General features: G+C 36.2%; 2 protein-coding genes across 2 annotated transcripts in view; one reads left to right on the top strand and one right to left on the bottom strand.

Moving 5' to 3' along the window:
• The window catches only part of lilli (AF4/FMR2 family member lilliputian), a 152,701-nt gene extending 145,422 nt beyond the window's left edge, over positions 1 to 7,279 (bottom strand). Inside the window, exons 1-2 of the mRNA XM_073089563.1 lie at positions 7,056 to 7,279; positions 2,098 to 2,368 (exon numbers count right to left, since the gene is read on the bottom strand). Coding sequence (XP_072945664.1) covers positions 2,098 to 2,153 — 56 coding nt within the window. The 5' untranslated portion in view covers positions 2,154 to 2,368; positions 7,056 to 7,279. The remainder of the gene's footprint in view (positions 1 to 2,097; positions 2,369 to 7,055) is intronic.
• An 8,604-nt stretch (positions 7,280 to 15,883) lies between these two features.
• LOC140754370 (chymotrypsin-1-like) lies at positions 15,884 to 17,864 on the top strand. Its single transcript, XM_073089374.1, has 5 exons — positions 15,884 to 16,084; positions 16,182 to 16,449; positions 16,772 to 16,861; positions 17,162 to 17,349; positions 17,760 to 17,864. The coding sequence occupies exons 1-5, from the start codon at positions 15,884 to 15,886 to the stop codon at positions 17,862 to 17,864; spliced, it is 852 nt and encodes a 283-aa protein (XP_072945475.1).
• Positions 17,865 to 18,532: the final 668 nt, after the last annotated feature.

Here is an 18,532-nt window from a genome sequence, read left to right as displayed (position 1 = left end):
ATTTCATACGACCATAAAGTGTGTTTGTTTACACACAACACTTTTGTAACAATAACGCAATGTAAAATAATTAAACAATTTAATGACTTTGATATCGGCGGTTAGTTGTGGTGATTATCGGGCGAGAGCTAGTTGTGTTTATGAATCGTAAACATGCGGACTTATTGTTTCCTTCGGCTTTATAGCGTACGGTAAACATTTACGAACGTTAAACCTTTTTCAGATGAGATGAAACACTAACATACAATACGATTTTATATTAATTTTGTTGTTGCTGTTTGTTAATGATTTTTTTAAATATAATACATAACTGAGTGAGTGAAAAAGTCTTTACAATTCAGATTACATCCCTATTAAAGTTATACGCAGCAATATTCCCTATAAGAAAACAATTGTTAGTTGTTACTCGTACGGTAATCCTACAAAATTATATGAAATTATTATAACTATAAAACGCAATCGTATGTTTTTAAAGAATTTAGTTTTAAGCAAGCATACATATATAATTCTGTAAGCTAACTAGTAGGTATATAATAAATTGCGGCAGATAGTAACAATTAATATTTTTGGCAGTTTTTTAGGTTGTAACATGTTACGATAAAATCTAATTAGTGTACAGACTACAATGCACGTAACAAGCAAGACCATGCAATGAAAAATAATTAAACCATTAAAACACTTCGATATTGATCCTGTTACGGTTGTGCGAGAGCTGTGGAGAGCTTGTTGTGTTTATGTATCGTAAACATGCGGACTTATTGTTTTAGCTTTATAGCGAACGATAAGCATTAACGAATTTTAAGCCTTTTTCAAATGAGTCGAGATATGAAAACCCTAATGTATTATTTTTCCAATTTTTGTTTCATCTGTTTGGAATTGGTTTTCAAACTACAATATTTCAAAAAATAACTGAAAATTATCATTAGTAAATTCCAGTTTGTTTCTAAAACATGTGAATTACGGTCAACAAATAAAATTTCGTAAACTTACAGTATATTACACACAATTGTGCAGAAAGAGGTAACAATAACAAACAATTGATATATTAAACTGAATTTTCGGTTCTAACCAGTAGCGATAAAAACAATTAACACATCCAACTATTGTTATTACAATACTTGTAACAAGAACATGCAATGAAAAATAATTAAAGAATAAAAAAAAATTGATATCGATATTGTTGTTACGATCGTACGAGAGCTACGGAGAGCTAGTTGTGTTTATGTATCGTAAACATGCGGACTTATTGTTTCCTTCAGCTTTATAGCGAACGATAAACGTTTCGAGACGAATGTACGAGCTTTTCTAGATGACACACTGAAAATCCCCTCAAGTCCTAATCTACACGAATAAATAAAAAGTAAATGTTTGTCTGTGATAAGAAATTCCATCTTCTAAGCTTGTAATAATATTTGTACGGTACCGAGACCTAACATACTTTTCTTTGAATTATTAATCAGTATGTTTAGCTAACTTTGACACCGGCTAAACCGATTTTTATCAGGTTTTCACGCAAAAAGTATATTACAGCAAGTGACGGGGATATTTACCAATTAACCTTTATGCTAATAAATATTTATGCTATCAAGACAATAAATAATTAAGATATTGTTCCAAGGAAGGAAAAAAGAAATATTATAAAGAGTAGCGCCTCTTAGCCAATTAATTAATTGGCGGGCGATTCGCATTTTGTCGCATGTAGTTACCTTTTCTTAACTCAACAATTGGACATTTAAGTAACATGCAAATGTTTAATCTCTGTATGCCAAATAATATGAATGTCGTAAAAGAAATAATTGAAAATTATAAGCGATACAAATAACCATAATGTAATTTTGATTTCATACAGCTAAGCGAGCAATTAAAATAAATCGGTAGCGAGTAATATTCAGAATAAACATTGCTACATTGCTACATCTAAATACTAAGTATGAAAGCCTAACGTAAGTTCCCTTACTGTACTCTTAAGATGATATTCCTGCAGTGCTTAATACAACTAAAAGGCAAAACAGACGATATTTTTGCAATTATACTACATTTAAATCTATTACACATGTTAATTAAAAAATAAGAATCATAATTAAAGAAAATACATACCCAACGCCTCCGTTCAAGGCGGTGACCAGGCCAGGCCTCTCATAACACATATGCATACCAGCTACCGCCTTACACTTCTTATCGACACTGAACGCTATCGTTAAACCGTACTTCTAACACACAATAACAAAAACAATCTCCAAACTCCACACACTACACTACACTGTATTCAACTTTAAACTGTTTCCATTTCAATCTACGCCACGAACGAACATTTTCATCCGGCACGGGATTACCATCAATCGATAAACAATCCACGCCAACTGATGTACTGTGAAACAGATTTCATATTAGACACGCTGAACGCAGTTTGATGCCGATACCAACCGATACGATCGGTTAATATTCATGACGCGCCACACTCGATCGCTCCGAGCTATCAATATTCATAATATTGCCATCGGTCAAAGGTTCCTCATCTAAAACATAACAAATTCAACAACACCAGAACTCAGTAATTAAAATCGTTAAGTCGGTAAAGATTCCAACAAATTGTTAGTCCGCTGATGGCTTCGAATAATTCGATCTCGGGCCGAGCGCTAACGGGAAATACTCGTTTAAATTTCACCTTTTCCTCCTGCGAAGTTCATCTGCACAAATAATAAATTTTACGAGGAAAACGTAATCTGGTGGCGGACGGGGGAGAAGGAAACGTGCCACGAAACTAGATATCATCGTTTATAATGTCACGGACACTAGTCGAATACCTTCGCACATGTTATAATATCATCGGAGCGTGTACCGTGCATAACAACTCCCGTTTTAGAATACACAACCATTGCATTTTTCCTGAATAAGGGTTTATCTACAAGCATATAGCGCGTCAGACGCGTCCCGCGGCAGACAAAAGTGTTCTTCTATAAATAAAGTGTATTGATTTATTTATATCTACCGTAACACAACTGGGCAAATTTTGTTCTATGTCCGTATATATAAACAGGCCTTTACACCGGATCTGGAAATACTTTTTGTTTCCATCGAAACGCAAAGTTAAATCCTTTGTTTTCCTGTTACGTTAACAGTATTCATGTCATAGGAAAAAATATCGGAATATTGTTTAGATTCAATATCCAATCACGGCCAGATATTTGCAGCCAGGTAATCCCTCGGTAGGGAGGTCGGCCATAAACTTTCTCGTATCAGCGAGAGACGTTAAAAGTGGCGGGGGCGGGCGACTCGCGGGACGGGGTACTACATAAGAAACTGTTTACATTAGCAGATTATGAGAGCTGATAAATGGAAAGGACGTTTCCGAACAAATAAGTTTTGCTCTCGTCACGAGGTATAGTGATTACGTGAATTTTTCCCGGCGGGCGTGATTAATTGCGGGGCACTCTTGCGGACACTTTTTGCGTTATTTAACGCGGTAAATAGGTTGTGGTGTTTTTTCGTGAGGGTCATGAGGAGGCCATTACTCGGGTATTTTCCCGCGTGATTGATCGGCGTTGCCCGATGTCCGCTGGAATGAGTTCGTATGGGTGCAACTGAGCATGATCCCATTCCACGTCTAAGTTTTCCGATATGATTTCCTCTATTTATCCTCGTTCTTCGTGTTGTTTATGTGATGGAAGTGACAAAAGAGTTTGCAAGTCAACTGGTGTTAAGTCTGTATTTAATCACTCGTGTCCCTTTGTTGCCCCTGTATCCAGTTTAAACTAACAGGATACAACTCTGCGGATTAAGTTGGAACGCCATATGTAATGTAATGTATTTCCTTGAAACCAGAACAGAGTACTGTAAGATAAGAATAAGAAGATAAATCGGTGTCGCGGCACTCATACCAAAGACTTCCACCATCTTTAGTTTTAATTCCGAAGGTATTAGTGAAATAAAGGTTACTAAGTAAAATATAAAAAATAGAGCACCACTCACACGAATGTCGTGCGGCACGTGACGTGTCGTCCACATATCACGACTTTAGTGGAAATTTTTGTGAAGGTCACGTCTGCTTTGCAAAATCTTTGTATATATACAAATTCTGATTCCTATGTTTGTGTTCGCAAACCTTGAAAAGTAGACGAGGGATTGACTTGAAATTTTTACTCGCCATTGTATTTCAATATAAGAGTGTTTTTATGTGTTTTCCAAAATCTCATAGGAACGGAAAATTCCAAACGTTTCGCCAAATTTGAATAAAAAAACTATTATACATTGTTTTTTTACTGACATACATTTTAAATTACTAATTATAATTAATATTACACTGTGCTACAGCAAAACGTGGCCTTGTTCAGCCAATAAGCACACAAAGTCGAGCCGCAAAGTTTTCGATACCGAGTTTCGAATTAACCGAGCAACACATACATGATGTAGCCCCCTTGCACCGACGTACGGGTGCAAATGTAATTATGAATGTCTGTCAAGGTTAATACCGAGTACTCCGGTGTTTTCTGTTGAACGCGAGGAAATTTTCTATCGGAGCCAAAACTTGCCTGTCCCACATTACACATACATTAACCCAGTTACGAGTGGAGGTCGAATTCTGATCGCTATGTCACTCGCATTCGATCACATGCTGCGTGTAATTCGATTAAAACGAATGCAACAAGTCAAACTTTATTCAAATTTAATTTTCTTTGACCTAAATAACATAAGTTATATTCGTTAATTATTTATTTTTTTCTTACAAACGCGTATTACTCTCTAGTCTAGTAACTCTTGTCATGCCCAAGTATCACTGATTGAAAACAATGATTTCTTCAGCTGCCAGACTTTATATGTACCAATGTAATGTAATTACGAATTCGAAGTTTCATAATAACAAATAAATAGTTTATTTTCTTTATGGCTAACCGTGTTCAGTAGCTGTGATGTGCATGCGATAAGAAGCAATTTAACTTTCATCACAAATCACATCTTTTAAGTGAAACAAGCATTTTTAAGATACGGAGATTAATTAATTTTAAGCTACGTTAATTGTGTAGTCTCGTATTTAACCACTTATCCAGTTTAAAAATGCTTTCTTCTAAGCCTTAAAGTGGAAAATTTATAACCAACTCAAAAAGTTCCTAACTTAATACGTTTTCTGGGAACACCATTGTTGAGTTTGATATTCCTAAGGGAACCCATGATAAACTCAAACTAGACGGGGGTCATAAAACGCGATAAAATCACGGAGCGAGCACTTGCTAGAATTACCGAGTCTTTTAATGTCATTTCAACTCGCCTCCTGCTCTTGAAAGATTAAGACGAGATTCAAATTCACCCGACTGCATTGGTCACCAAAATTTTAAATTAAAATATCCACGAGCATCTCAACTCTTTGGTCGAAGATGTTGCGAGAGAAATTTCGAGATTTGAATTCATGGGAACATTTTCTTTGAGACTGCAATGTTGCTATTGAAGGAATATTTTACTTAACTCTTAGTGCTACAAAATAATATAACGAGTGGTAGAGTTAGATTGAAAATGCATGTTCGACGTTTTTCCTAACTATAAACTTGCTTTAGTGATAATATTTTTATTTAAGACTTACGAAAAGACTTAATTTATAGATATCGATAGGCACCGGTAGAGGTCAGTTGCTTATTTAAATCTATAAGCTACAATGAATATGTAACTCTGTCTGCAGGGTTTTGAATGATGTGTTGACACGAGGCGCTCCTTCGTAGTCCGTATGGGTAGCAACGCATCCATGACCAACCTCAGGTAGGATTCGAACTCCACATGTCCATAAGAGACAGTGATCATTTAGGTATCATTATTTAGACTGAATAGACTTTCGCTGCGTATTTATTATAAAAAAAATGTTTTAATATCTCCGCGTAAAATCATTTACTTCATTGAAAATTCCAAACCGTAGATAGATATGCGATCGGCGACATTTTATTATAAGTTGCTTATAAAATTCCAAAGTTGCAATGCATATATAATATCACAATTACGTGATTTTGAATAACCATAAAATCATAAATAATCAGACTAATCAGTAATCTCGGCTCGTTTGTTTGATATCGTTACGTAATCCCGATAGTAGTTCCTTTGTGTCGCGGAAAAACAATCCGTTGGAACTTTATCGCACTTCTTATATAAACTGTTTTAAATAATATTATTAAATAACCGTTATGATATACTTATAGTGCTGTTTATTATTCGGTGATATTAAAATTAAATAGTTTTATGAGAAGTATTTGTGCTATTTTACAACCGAAAAATAAATTATTTAAAATATGAATTGATATTTTACATTTTTTACTTAATTATATCGAATAAAATATTACAAAAACACTTAATAAGTTTTTGTAATGTCATTTACGGGTACACTAAAAATAAAAACCAATAAAAGTTTTTATGAAATATAATCAATTGCATTAATGTATAATTGAATATGTATAAAAAGTATGACGATCATTTGAAGATGTACAGCGCCACTTCGGCGGAATAAGGAACTACCATAAATGCGCGTAATTGGTCAACTAAAAACAAATATGGCATTATGGCGAAACGGGAATTTCCCGACGTCAAGATATTTTCTTACCCGATATATTATATAGTTATTTATTAATGTGCCTATGTATTTATGACATCTATGCTCTATGACTCATCAAGCTTATAAAAGTAATAGGGGACTTGTTAAATCAGTTTTCTGAATTGTAATATTTCGGTTAGGATTATAAATTATAGTACTCGTAATATTGCAACAAGCAATGTTTATATTATTAGCTTACTTATTATGTCTGTATAAAAGCGAAATGGTTAATATTTACTGAGACGTCAAATAAACAATCCAGTGTACTTGAATGTGCAATATATCGGTACTCAAACCACCGCATAGAGCACGTAATAGAAATTTCATTGCGCGTTACACGCGTGTACGGGCAATTAACTTGAAATACGGCGTCTAATCAACAAGTCCTAATTCTTATCCGTTCACAACAAACCAAACGAACAAACGTATCCCATTCGGTGCGATCGAGAGCGTCACGCATGAGTCAACATCATGGACACCGCATCCGTACCTATTCTGAAACAACACGAATAGTACTACAACATCCTAAGATCCGATCACTGCAATCCAAGTGTTGGGTGATTTCACTGCGTCGCGTTGCGTTGACGGCACGCGCATACCGATTCACATCACGTATCACGTCCGCCCGCGTCCGTGCGAGTACCCGCCAAAAGGTGTCTGTCACACTTGTGACACCGTTAGCGGAGACACACAGACACGACCGCGCGGAGAGCGACGTTGTACGCGACTGAGTGCGGCCGGCGCGCTCGGCTCGCCCGCGGGGCGGGAGCGCCTCGTGGGTTATCGTGAAACGGCTACACAGATAATGATGTCAAAAGTGGATCGGACTAATGCTCTCTATTATGTTGTAAACGCTCCGAATAATCCAATGGATGTTGGACACTCAGTCGAGCCTCCGAGACGTGCTTCCAAGATAACGCCATTGTTACTATAATAATAATATTATAATATAATCGATCAATTATGAACACTTGCATTCGATCTCGATTGTGATGTGAGCTCGCTTATTATAATAATCTATTGTTTGTTTACAATTTCCTCTGTCATTAAATAAATTTAAATAGAAAAATGATCTAATTTACAAACTCGTTAGGCTGTGGATATCGCCTATTCAATTGGTGTCCTTAGAATATAATGGTTCGTTAAAATATCATCCTTCGAGCCGGATTTTGCCTTTGATACATAATATAACATAAACGTACAATAAAAGCAACATTACCGGAACAATGTAACTCGATGCGTTTGAATATTGTATCAACAAAGGCGAAGGTATCACTCCTCGAAATGAGCCGGAGCGCCCGTCTTCAAACGCCGGCCATAATTTTATTGTCCCATGTCAGCGGAAAGGACAAACAAAACTTCACCTTAACACAAAAACCCACGGCGATAAATCGCTCAACCGCACGGCAACTGGCACGCTCTCAGTCAGATCGAATATTGTTGATATTTTGACGACCTCCCGAATGTGCACCGTATCGCGTTTGCGTTGAAGTTGTTAAAGCGTTGCTCGTTTTAATGCGGATCACACGTTTTGTATTCTTGTATAACATTAGACCCCGTACCGGTGCTAAAATGAACCGTATCGGCACGATACAAGGCATCGTTTCTCTCACTGGGGGATTCCACCGCGTATTTCCATTTAGCAAGACGTTGTGTGGCTCTCTATATTTCGGTCGGATTAAGAAGCGGGCTCCGTTTGATGAATGTATCAGTTGGTTGAGGTTTTTGCGGTAGACTCATGAAAGCCGTGACGTTAGAGAAGCATCGAGTATGTTTTTTTCCGTTTGCTCAGTTCGGGCATAAACATTTCATGTTGAATGTCACTGATATGAGCATTTAAATAACAAGAGCAATTCCAGTTCTAATGAACTACATCAAAGCTTTATAACGATCCGTGTTTGCCGCGTACATGGCGTTTATTACTTTTAACTGTACTCGAAACCGGGCGCTAAAATAAACTCTGACATCAATTAGCACGTTTGCCCGCTCTCGTGTAAAACTGCCACATTGCATTAGTTATTGGCCGCATCTAAAACATTTACCCGTGTATAAAGCATTTATGTTATTTGCCTGAAACATTGGCGTCAATTATGATACAACATTTTTGATCAGACTTGACAGTGCAGTAAGAACTTGGATACCGATATGGAAAAGTAGATTATAGAGAAGAAAGGATCAGAAAAATGGTAAATAAACAATATGTTTTTTACAGAAATTTGGCACAACGATTTAGGGAAGTAATCAAAAATCAAAATTTTCTTCAGAGTCCTAAGTAACAAGAACTATTTAATCAACTTGTCATATCATCGACGAAACGAAAATGTTTCAACTTTTCATGCTGAGTACGAAAATCGGCTAAAGGAATTTGTTTCATTGACCATTAAGTGAATTGCACATAGATAACTAATATGGTGTGACCCAAATTTCGCTCGACAAGTAGAGCGGTCGCGGTACCGAAGCGGAAATAGGCGGATTGTCCCGGGGGAGCGGAAAGGAGAAATTTAGGGCCGCTAAAGGAGCGGGTCAGTTTACCATTGCGAAATGAGACTCGACGCTTCGAATTCTGATTTTTTTGCACCATTCAAGGTAAATAATACTATTTTTTTTTTTGCTTTTGTGCAAAAATTTCGACTTTATTGAATTTTTTTGGATCTGGTCTGTGCAAATCATTAATAAGGATCGTTAAAATTAAATTTGCCCGGGCTTACAAAGCCAATAACGAAGAGACGCTTTGGACCAGTATAAGCGGCTGCTAAACCCACAAGACACTGCCAAACCCACAAGACACGTTCTTTTATGAACAAATTTATCTTGGGTAAAGATTTTCCAAAAAGTATCAAAGCGATGATAATACAACTCGTTAAATAGTTTGCAAACGGGATGAAGCAGAACAAGCACGGCTTAAACAAAATAAGTAGGAACACGATGTAGATTAGCGCATCAGATAAGCAAGACAAACAGGATGTAGGCGTGTATCTTATCATATTGTTTCAACACGGTATGATGATAAACATTTTTTGCGTAAAAAATAATAACTGTTTTTAAATTAAACAAAAGTTGTGTAATGAACATCGTGATAGTTGATAATATAATTACCATTTACTATATAAAATACATGAATACACGTTTTACTTGTTTTACGCTTATGATAGCACGAGTAGCATACATACAAATATACTCGAGTTCCCTAATTATTATGTCATTATAAGGATGTTAATTACACTGTTGTAAAACAAGTTTCACAGTAACAACCACGTAGACTAAGATAGCCTTTATTTTGAGTAAAAACTGTTGCAAATATTGATAGTTGCAATAATCTTGAGAGTAATTGTAACTATTTGAGTTTTATTAAGTACTTCATAGAAATTGTCTATTTTGTGAACAAATTTAAAGAACAATCAACAATACACTCTGTAGAAAGGTTTACGTCGTAAACTTCCGAACGATAACAATTTAACTGTAATATTTGAAAAAATAAATATTAACAATCTAGGCACTATTATTAATACATATTTGGTAAAGTTATTAGGTAAAACAGTAAATTTCGGAGATTGTGTCATTAGATGCAAGCAAAACCAATCATGTAACTGATAAAGCGGTGCAGCGAAGTTTACTTAAATTTTTCAGAGCTTTCAAGCTAGTTAAATCATAACGCTCATTAACACAACGAATGTGTCGTTACATTTACATATAATTATAGATACATAATTTGGTCAGTGGATTTGAAGCCTCAAAGTGAGCGAACACGGATTTGAATTTCTGCAAGGGTAAATGGATATACGTAAGAGGATTTATGGGGTTATTAACCCTTTTCATTTGATTGAACAATCTGTTAGGGATAGGGACAACAATGGCTCAACGTTTTCAACATTTAATGTACGTTATAACAGAATAAACTGAATAATGAGACATACACTTTATCATAAGATATGCGATAAGTGTAAAAAGGGAAAAAAGTAAGGATAAATACATTCTTGTTCCTTTGTTACACTATAAACAATACTTGGAAGTAAAAAGGTTTTACAATATCAAAGTAAAGCAAAAAATCAAAGGCAGGCGGTGTCAGCACAAGTCGGTAAGCATATTTGGAAAGTGATTTTGCATAAATTGGTGTTCAAGAATCTTTAGGAGTTTTAATATTTTTTCTGAATTTACAGGTAAGGCGGGAATAATTCCAGTTCAAGTAGATATTCATGTTATAAAATTATTATTTTGTAATTCATGTTATAAAATTATTATTTTGTGAAATAACATTAAACTGGTTTTAATAAGATTAAGAATTTACTTTATACACAATTATTACAATTTATTATTCACGATATTACACAATTTATTATTCAAGACGATAGGAACATAATTTCGAAATAATAAATAAAAACGATAAATCGGATCGGATAAGTCCTACAGACAAGAACTTTTCGCGAATAATAACCACTTCTATTCAAAAAAATCTCATTTTTAAAATCATAGTACAACACAGACCGCCAAAACTTGTGGACCATAATTGCGCCATGCGGTTTAGAGGGGTATACAGACTTTTGAAAGAAACGCCATATTAAAAGTAACACTAGCAAAGGAAAGAATAACCGAGAGCCATATATGTATATACGAATAATAACTATAGTACATTGTAACACATTGTATAGTACATTCAATGCAATAGAGTATTCAAAAGTAAATTTGGTTTTGCGGGATCATTTTCGAGCACGTGCTCGACATTTCACAAGAGTTGCCGTCAGCAGGCACAATAAGGACATCATCATCATCATCATCATATGGTCACTAAACCTACACACCTTTATGAACAAATGTACTTTGAACAGTATGAATAATGTATTAATGTTGCACAGAAGAATACAGAAAGAAAATATGTAATTAACCATGCTAATTAAATTGATTCGCAATGTAACTTTGTATACAGAGCAAGTTATAAGCAATCAAACTTCGTCCTCAGTCGTGTCGTCTCATGCTATATTAACCACGCATTTGAAATTGAATATTCCTACGGTTCCTGTTCCATGTGGAGTTTGTATTGACATCTATGGACAATAGTGTCCTTTAGTTTACTACTTATGGTATAAGAAAAACTAAAAGATACAAAATATGAACGAGTACAGAGTATCTTGCACCACGTCTTCATTTAGCAAAACTTTTTTCCTATCGTCGGTAGCAAATTGACGTTGAAAGTGTTTCTTTAAGAATAAATTTTGGGTATTTGAGATTTAAATTTGAACTCACAATTTTCTTTATATGTAGTTTAATAGTAAGGAATGGCAGAATATCTCCCCTTTGTCACATCTATTTTTAGTCTGCGGCACACTTTGGTGTTAGTGCAATCACTTGAATACCTATCTATAATAATAACTCAAATTATAGTGAAATAACACATATTAATTAAAAATTATTACCAATAATGATGAACAAATGAGGATAATCACTGATAATTATGATACAATTATATTTGATGATGTCCCTTTGTTGATGTCATTTTACTTGAAGAAAATCGACCAATAACATTGTTTAGAAACTACATACATGGAAGAACATGATATCAAATCAGTATACGAGATAGCTAAACTGGAGAAGTGGGCATCAATTAATTATATTCAAGACTGTAGTAATACCGTCTTCGGAGGCCCCTAATTCCGGGATCGCGGTTTAAATATGCAAGTGAAAGAGCCACAGATCTGGCAACTGAGAATAGTGAGGAACTGAGAGTGCTTTGAGGTGATTGTATTAGGAGAGGATTATTGCAAGAATATAATGTAGACTCATAGTTAGTGAATGCTGCATATAATGTTTGTTTCATAAAAATAAGAACGAACTTAAAATTTTCTAAGACATTTTATGACCAATGAAGTTGATGGAACAAAAGCACCATCTACAATATTTTTGCCGGAGACAAAGTCAGGTAGAGACATAATAAGGAAATCTGCTGAAATAATTAAAGCTCGTATTACATAGTACATTATGTATTGAAAGATGTGGTCACTAAACCGTTCTAAAATATAAATCTGCATTTAACTGCATACAGAACAAATGGTTTTTGTATTAAATACTTGCAAATGTTAAACTCAATACTATTTTAAGTACTACCGCACTTTAACCACTAAAAATAAATTAAACTTCTACGGGCGTTTCCGACATCCGTGTTGATTTTTTGCTTAGCATCCGTAATCGTACAATTACACGTAAAGCTAATAAAATGTATCTGAGCATTATCGATATTTATAAGAAGTTTAAATTACTGTTAAAAAAACTTGCTTTTTATTATTGCTGTTTCTTCAACAAATTTTGGCACAAGAACTGTATACAATTTTAAGTTAGCTGTTGGTGATATTAATTTGTTATTTTTTCGACAAATGCCCGTTACAAATACTAAATCGAAGTGAATACTTTGTCTACTAAAGATGCACTTCTTTTGTAGGTACAACTTTGGATATAGAGATTATTAATAATGGACGTAAATTAACAATGTAACAATCTCCTCTCATTAAAAACACTTGACTCACTTCTTAGGCGCTCGTTTACAAGTGTTTATTTGCAGAATCAGATACCGAGGTGCGCAAACATCGGTACGACACACCACTTAACGCCACGTAGGGATGGCTATTCTTTCCGAAAAAGATCGATTCTTGAATCGATACGAATCGACGTGTAATAAATCTATTCAGAAAAAAAACGAGACCCAAAGAATTAACTCTCCAAAAATCGATATTCGATCTTTCAGCTAAAAAGGACGAAAATAGCGAAAAAAGTGATCAGGGCCAAACAAGCACTGAAATCCGTCAGCAAAAAATGTCTATAACATATTCAACTAACTTCTAAAAGATCGACACCGATTGTCTAGAATGAAAGATCGATTCACTGAATCGATCCATTACTGGAGATCGATTAAAATAATCGATATTTTTAGCTCAAAAGAACGATTCTTCGATTAATCGATCTCAGATCGCCGTCCCTAACGCCACGCACTCGTTTCAACGTCAAGATCTTGACGTCAATACGGTTGATACTTTACTCGGTACATTACTTACCATAATGGGTCTACGGTTTTGGGCTTGGGCACTTTGAATAATGCCTTCCAGTATATAAACAAGAGTCGAAGGTTGACAACCAATTACACAGCTTGCGTTGCTTGCGAATGTCACTCGTGTTATTTTCGTAAACACGACAGATGAATAAGTTTTTGTTTTTTTTTTCATGCAAACCTTTACTTTTTTTTCATTTAACAAAACTTAATTCTTCCGTTAAAACGAATGATACTTATGAAGATAAATCCAGCAACATGAACGAAGCGGATATCTTATTTAGTTGAGGCATTGCTAGTTCATCATCAGGTCTGCTAAATAATATCATATTATTGCATCGAAAACAAACAAATATTCTTAATTTTAATTCAGTCGGTTAAATGTAAATGGTTAATATTTTTGTTGCAAGATTTGACCCCTACAGGGCACTGTACATAGCAATGTTAGTAGCACAGCCAGTTGATAAATAATTTATAATAAGTACCTATCATTAAGCACCTTATTTGTATCGACTTTAGGTATTATTTGGTATATCTAATTGAACTTGTACACAACGCTAACACTATTTGTTTCATTAATTACCACATTTATATAACCGCAAGGTACAATATTACTTCAATATTATGTAGCGCCTTTATGTTATTGTGTAAAAGACGGTAGTATTTTTCGTCACGAACAAAGTATATTTATTTATATCTTTGTAAATGTCATACTTCTGATAATTGTGGAATACGACAACAATTCGGATTTAATGTTTGTAATTATGACTAGTATGTAGTTTTCGTGTGTAGCGGATCGCATCACTACAAAACTATGTATGTTATGTATGAGATAAACTGCGAAAGCTTCTTCTGAATAGATACTAAACCATAATTACCAGACAGAAAAGATAGCAAGCATAAAAACGCTTTAAAAAAACATAAAATAATACTTGTCTTTTTAGGAGTCTAATTGCATGAAAGTAAATCAAATCTCGAACAAGTTTAAAAGCCGTAAATGAATATTTTATAAACTCAGTTTAAAAATGTAAAGCGATCGCAAGGAGAGCGACTTGACTCAGCAAGATTTTAACGTCATCCCAGTGTCTCCAGACGATTGTATAAAGTGCTCACAAGCCTAATTACTGGCTTATTACTTAATCTTTTGTTTAAGACGCTGCAAAGATCTCGCTGGCTGTATAACAATATTCCAGTAGCCCCGGCAACCGAGTGCAGTCTTGTCTTAATCCCTTAAGTGAAAAATGAGAACATCCCATTGTGTTATACAATGGTGATAAAATCGCTATTTTATTAATGTAAAAGGTTTCTGTTTTACGCGAGACGGTGTTGTTTTTTTAATGCTGAATGTCTGCAATACTTTTTATCCTCCCGGTCTCTTCCGAAACTTGAAATTCTAATGATGGAGGTGTCGTAAGATCTCTGTAATTAAAGGATGTAAGTTACTCGAATATGGACTCGTTTGTGAAATCAGATCCTAGGATTTGAACCTCGGACACTTTGAGTGGCCGAGTTACCACTAGCCTATCACCTGTCTCGCTTGTGATATTCTAGTCGATTTCGTTGATTGATTTACTCGTATCTGTATAATTATGCAGATAAATCACATCAATGTCACTAAATTATGATAATTATATTTTTTCCCTGAAACACCTGTTAAATATTAAAGATTAGATTGTCACTGTCACGTTATGGTTCAGTACATAAAAAAAAAAAAAAACTTTTACAACCTTTTATTTAACTCGCCTTGTTAGTTAGTGTTAAGTCGACAGGTGGGTTAATATCTCACATTTACTATACAAACCGCGGGTAGTACGATGAGATTTTATTACACAAACGATGGGTAGGACGTCACAGTTCGTATAGATGTGAGAATCAAAAATTGTAACTGAGTTTAAAATAATCCTTTCAACCAGAAAACAGCAACGCTTAACATTGCTGTTATTAGGTAGAAATACCTGTGTCAGTGGTGCCGCCGGAGTTGAAACGTACAGGGTTCTACCACCTTCTAGTTTCCTTGAGTTTCAAAACCAGTAGTCGAATCAAAGTCGAAGTCGAGTCATAGTATGCAAAACCTTTCCCACTGCAGTCAGATAAAAAAATACAGAAGGTTCACGTATCTAAAGAACCCTGTCAGCACAAATCAATTATACATCAATCTACCCATATTTCACATTGATAAGTGAAATATGGTAATTAAAATTTTCTCCATATCTTAAGCCCTGATAACATGACAATTAAGCATATAAAAGAAGTTGGCTTCTGATCATTTCATGAAGAAGCCGTTAACGATGAGACTAATTCTAGTTGTCCTCCTCCTGGCAGTAGCAGCGTCAGCTGTGCCCCAATATGAGCCTATCTTCACGGACTACCACAACCAGATCGGTATCCTCGAAGCCGCCCGCATCAAGGCTGCTGAAGAGGCCATGGACTTCGATGGATCCAGGATCGCTGGAGGAGCTGTTTCCGGTCTTGGACAGTTCCCCTTCTTTGTAAGTACTAGTTTTACAATTGATACCACTTACCATCAGATGCCGCATGTTTGTCTGCTACTCCTAGATGATAATAAAAAAAAGCTTATAATCACAGGGTGGTCTCCTGATTACGTTGATGCACGGCCCCACTTCCGTCTGCGGATCCTCGGTGCTGTCCAACACACGTGCTGTCACCGCTGCCCACTGCTGGAGGCATCACGAGAGCCGTGGCCGCATCTTGACCATCGTGCTTGGCTCTACCCGGCTCTTCTCTGGCGGCACCCGCGTCAGCACTAACCGCGTGGTGATCCACGATAGCTACCACGACTCCATCTTGGCCAACGACGTCGCAATGATTACCTTCAATCATGTTGCCTTTAGCAGTAAGTATTTAAATTGCTTTTTGAAACTTCGTCAACTGTCTTACTCCTGAGTTTTCTTCGTAGTTCCGGATTTGTTCGTAGAAAGTTCTGAAAGGCGTGTGTTCACAGTTATGAACTATGGCAAGGTAGACATAATTTTCCGAGGTATTACAACTTAGTTCTCAAGGGTAGCGGCGCATCTGTGGCGGAACCCTGGTAGGACTGGATCTGAGGTTGATTACAAATGTCCATGGGAAGGGGCTACTTAACATCAGGTGTACTGCTCGTCTGTTACAAAATGTCATTGTCTGTTACTATATTATGACCTCTCTACTTCTTCTAGACATCATCAACCGTATCAACCTTCCGGCTGGTGCTGCCACTTACGTTGGATGGAATGCGGTCGCCGTTGGCTTCGGTCGCACTGGTGATGGTGAGCATACCTTTTTTATTATTTTTTTAGCTTTTTTATTTAAGGGGGAACCTACAAAAACTACTTGACGTCGTAGGTAGTGTCTCTGGGTTATAAATTTAGGGTGTGGAAAGGGAAATATATTTATCCGAGGCATTCCAGCTTAGTCCTCAGGGGTAGCGGCGCATTTGTGGGCGAGCTCAGGTAGAAATTTAATCTTATCTGTGGTCGATCACAAATGTCAATGGGCGGCAGCCACTTACCATCAGGTCAAAATGCTCGTCTGCTACTTTTATATTATAATTATCTTTACTTTATCAGGTGCTGCTGGCAACATCAACAACAACCAGGTCCTCCGCCACGTGACTCTGCAGGTCATCTCCAACGATGAATGCCGCAGGACCTTCGGTAATGTCATGGCCTCCACTCTCTGCACGAGCGGCGCTGGCGGCAGGAGCACTTGCGGTGGAGACTCTGGTGGACCTCTATGGGTCAGTGGACCCGCTCTTGTAAGTATTCCTCATATCTAACATAACTGTAAGGTGGTTGAACCCTCTGTGGTTCGACAACACCGCTACATATATTTTTGCATAATAACAGCAATATTCAGCGCTGCGGAGTTCTGGTTTGAAGGGTGTGATAAGGGAGACATACTTTCCCGACGCATTCTACCCTAACCCTCATGGGTAGCCAACGCATCTGTGGTCAACTACAAGAAAGATTGGGTTGATTATAATATTTCCATACGGCAGAAGCCATTTACCATCAGGTGGAATAATCCTTTGCTACGTAATATTTAAAAAAATCCTAACCTTTCCCATTCCATTCGCATCATTTGCAATAACTTTTGCATTATGGTCCTGTGAAGCTATTGTTTTCCAAATGACCCTGAATAATTAATATGAACAACTTTTCCCAGATCGGTATAACCTCCTTCGGCTCGAATCTTGGATGTCAGCGTGGCTTCCCCGCCGCCTACGCCAGAGTCACCTCCTTCGTAGCCTGGATTCGTGCCCGCATGTAACTTCGATGCCACGAGATGCCACCCATGCTTGATTGCCACAAGACGTTTGTGATCCATAAATTGAATACATGTTTGTAACTTGAAACTGTTTTTTTTTCTTTTTACCCGTCTACGGTGGATAGTATTGTTCGAGCGTATGCAGGTCTCATTCTTTGGCACGCCCTATAGTCCAAACGGCTCGACATATCATATGGGGTATCATTAGATTCCTCTTAACTGTGGTAGTAACCACTGTGTATATTTTAAGCAAACAGTTTATTTGTTTTTAATGTTGATAAATTTCCATTAAATAAAGATTTTATTAACAAAACCTTTTATGCATCAAAATATGAATATCGATAAGATGCAACAACTTTTAACGTGCAAAGTTGAACTCTACATACACCTAACAAGGCACGTAAAAGTAAATAAGAATAGGTTGTAGGAAAACCTGGTTAAATGATGGAGTATGCCGCCATTGTTACCATTCAGATTGTTGAACAGACTGGAGCAAGATACAGGTGAGTGGCACATGTCTATCAGATGTTTTCAAATCGCCTACAATACTCTCAACAACGCCTAACAACTCCTACGAAATTATTTATATCGATTTTATACAAAGAGAGGGGTTGTTAATTCCTCAGATGCATTGATATTATTGTTTAAATTTTAATTAATAGCATTAACAT

The sequence above is a fragment of the Epargyreus clarus genome, unplaced genomic scaffold (assembly GCF_041222505.1).
Source record: "Epargyreus clarus isolate Ecla_fem2 unplaced genomic scaffold, WU_Ecla_fem_2.2 ptg000029l, whole genome shotgun sequence".
NCBI lineage: Eukaryota > Metazoa > Arthropoda > Insecta > Lepidoptera > Hesperiidae > Epargyreus > Epargyreus clarus.
Note: the sequence above shows the minus strand (reverse complement) of the source record. Positions and strands in the feature narration are given on the sequence as shown.

Bases quoted from the DNA above. Each gene is read 5' to 3' on its own strand.
- LOC140754370 (XM_073089374.1), top strand. From the start codon at position 15,884: ATGAGACTAATTCTAGTTGTCCTCCTCCTGGCAGTAGCAGCGTCAGCT. The intron at 16,862-17,161 runs GTGAGCATACCT...TTACTTTATCAG, and splicing joins CTTCGGTCGCACTGGTGATG to GTGCTGCTGGCAACATCAAC. The intron at 17,350-17,759 runs GTAAGTATTCCT...AACTTTTCCCAG, and splicing joins GGGTCAGTGGACCCGCTCTT to ATCGGTATAACCTCCTTCGG.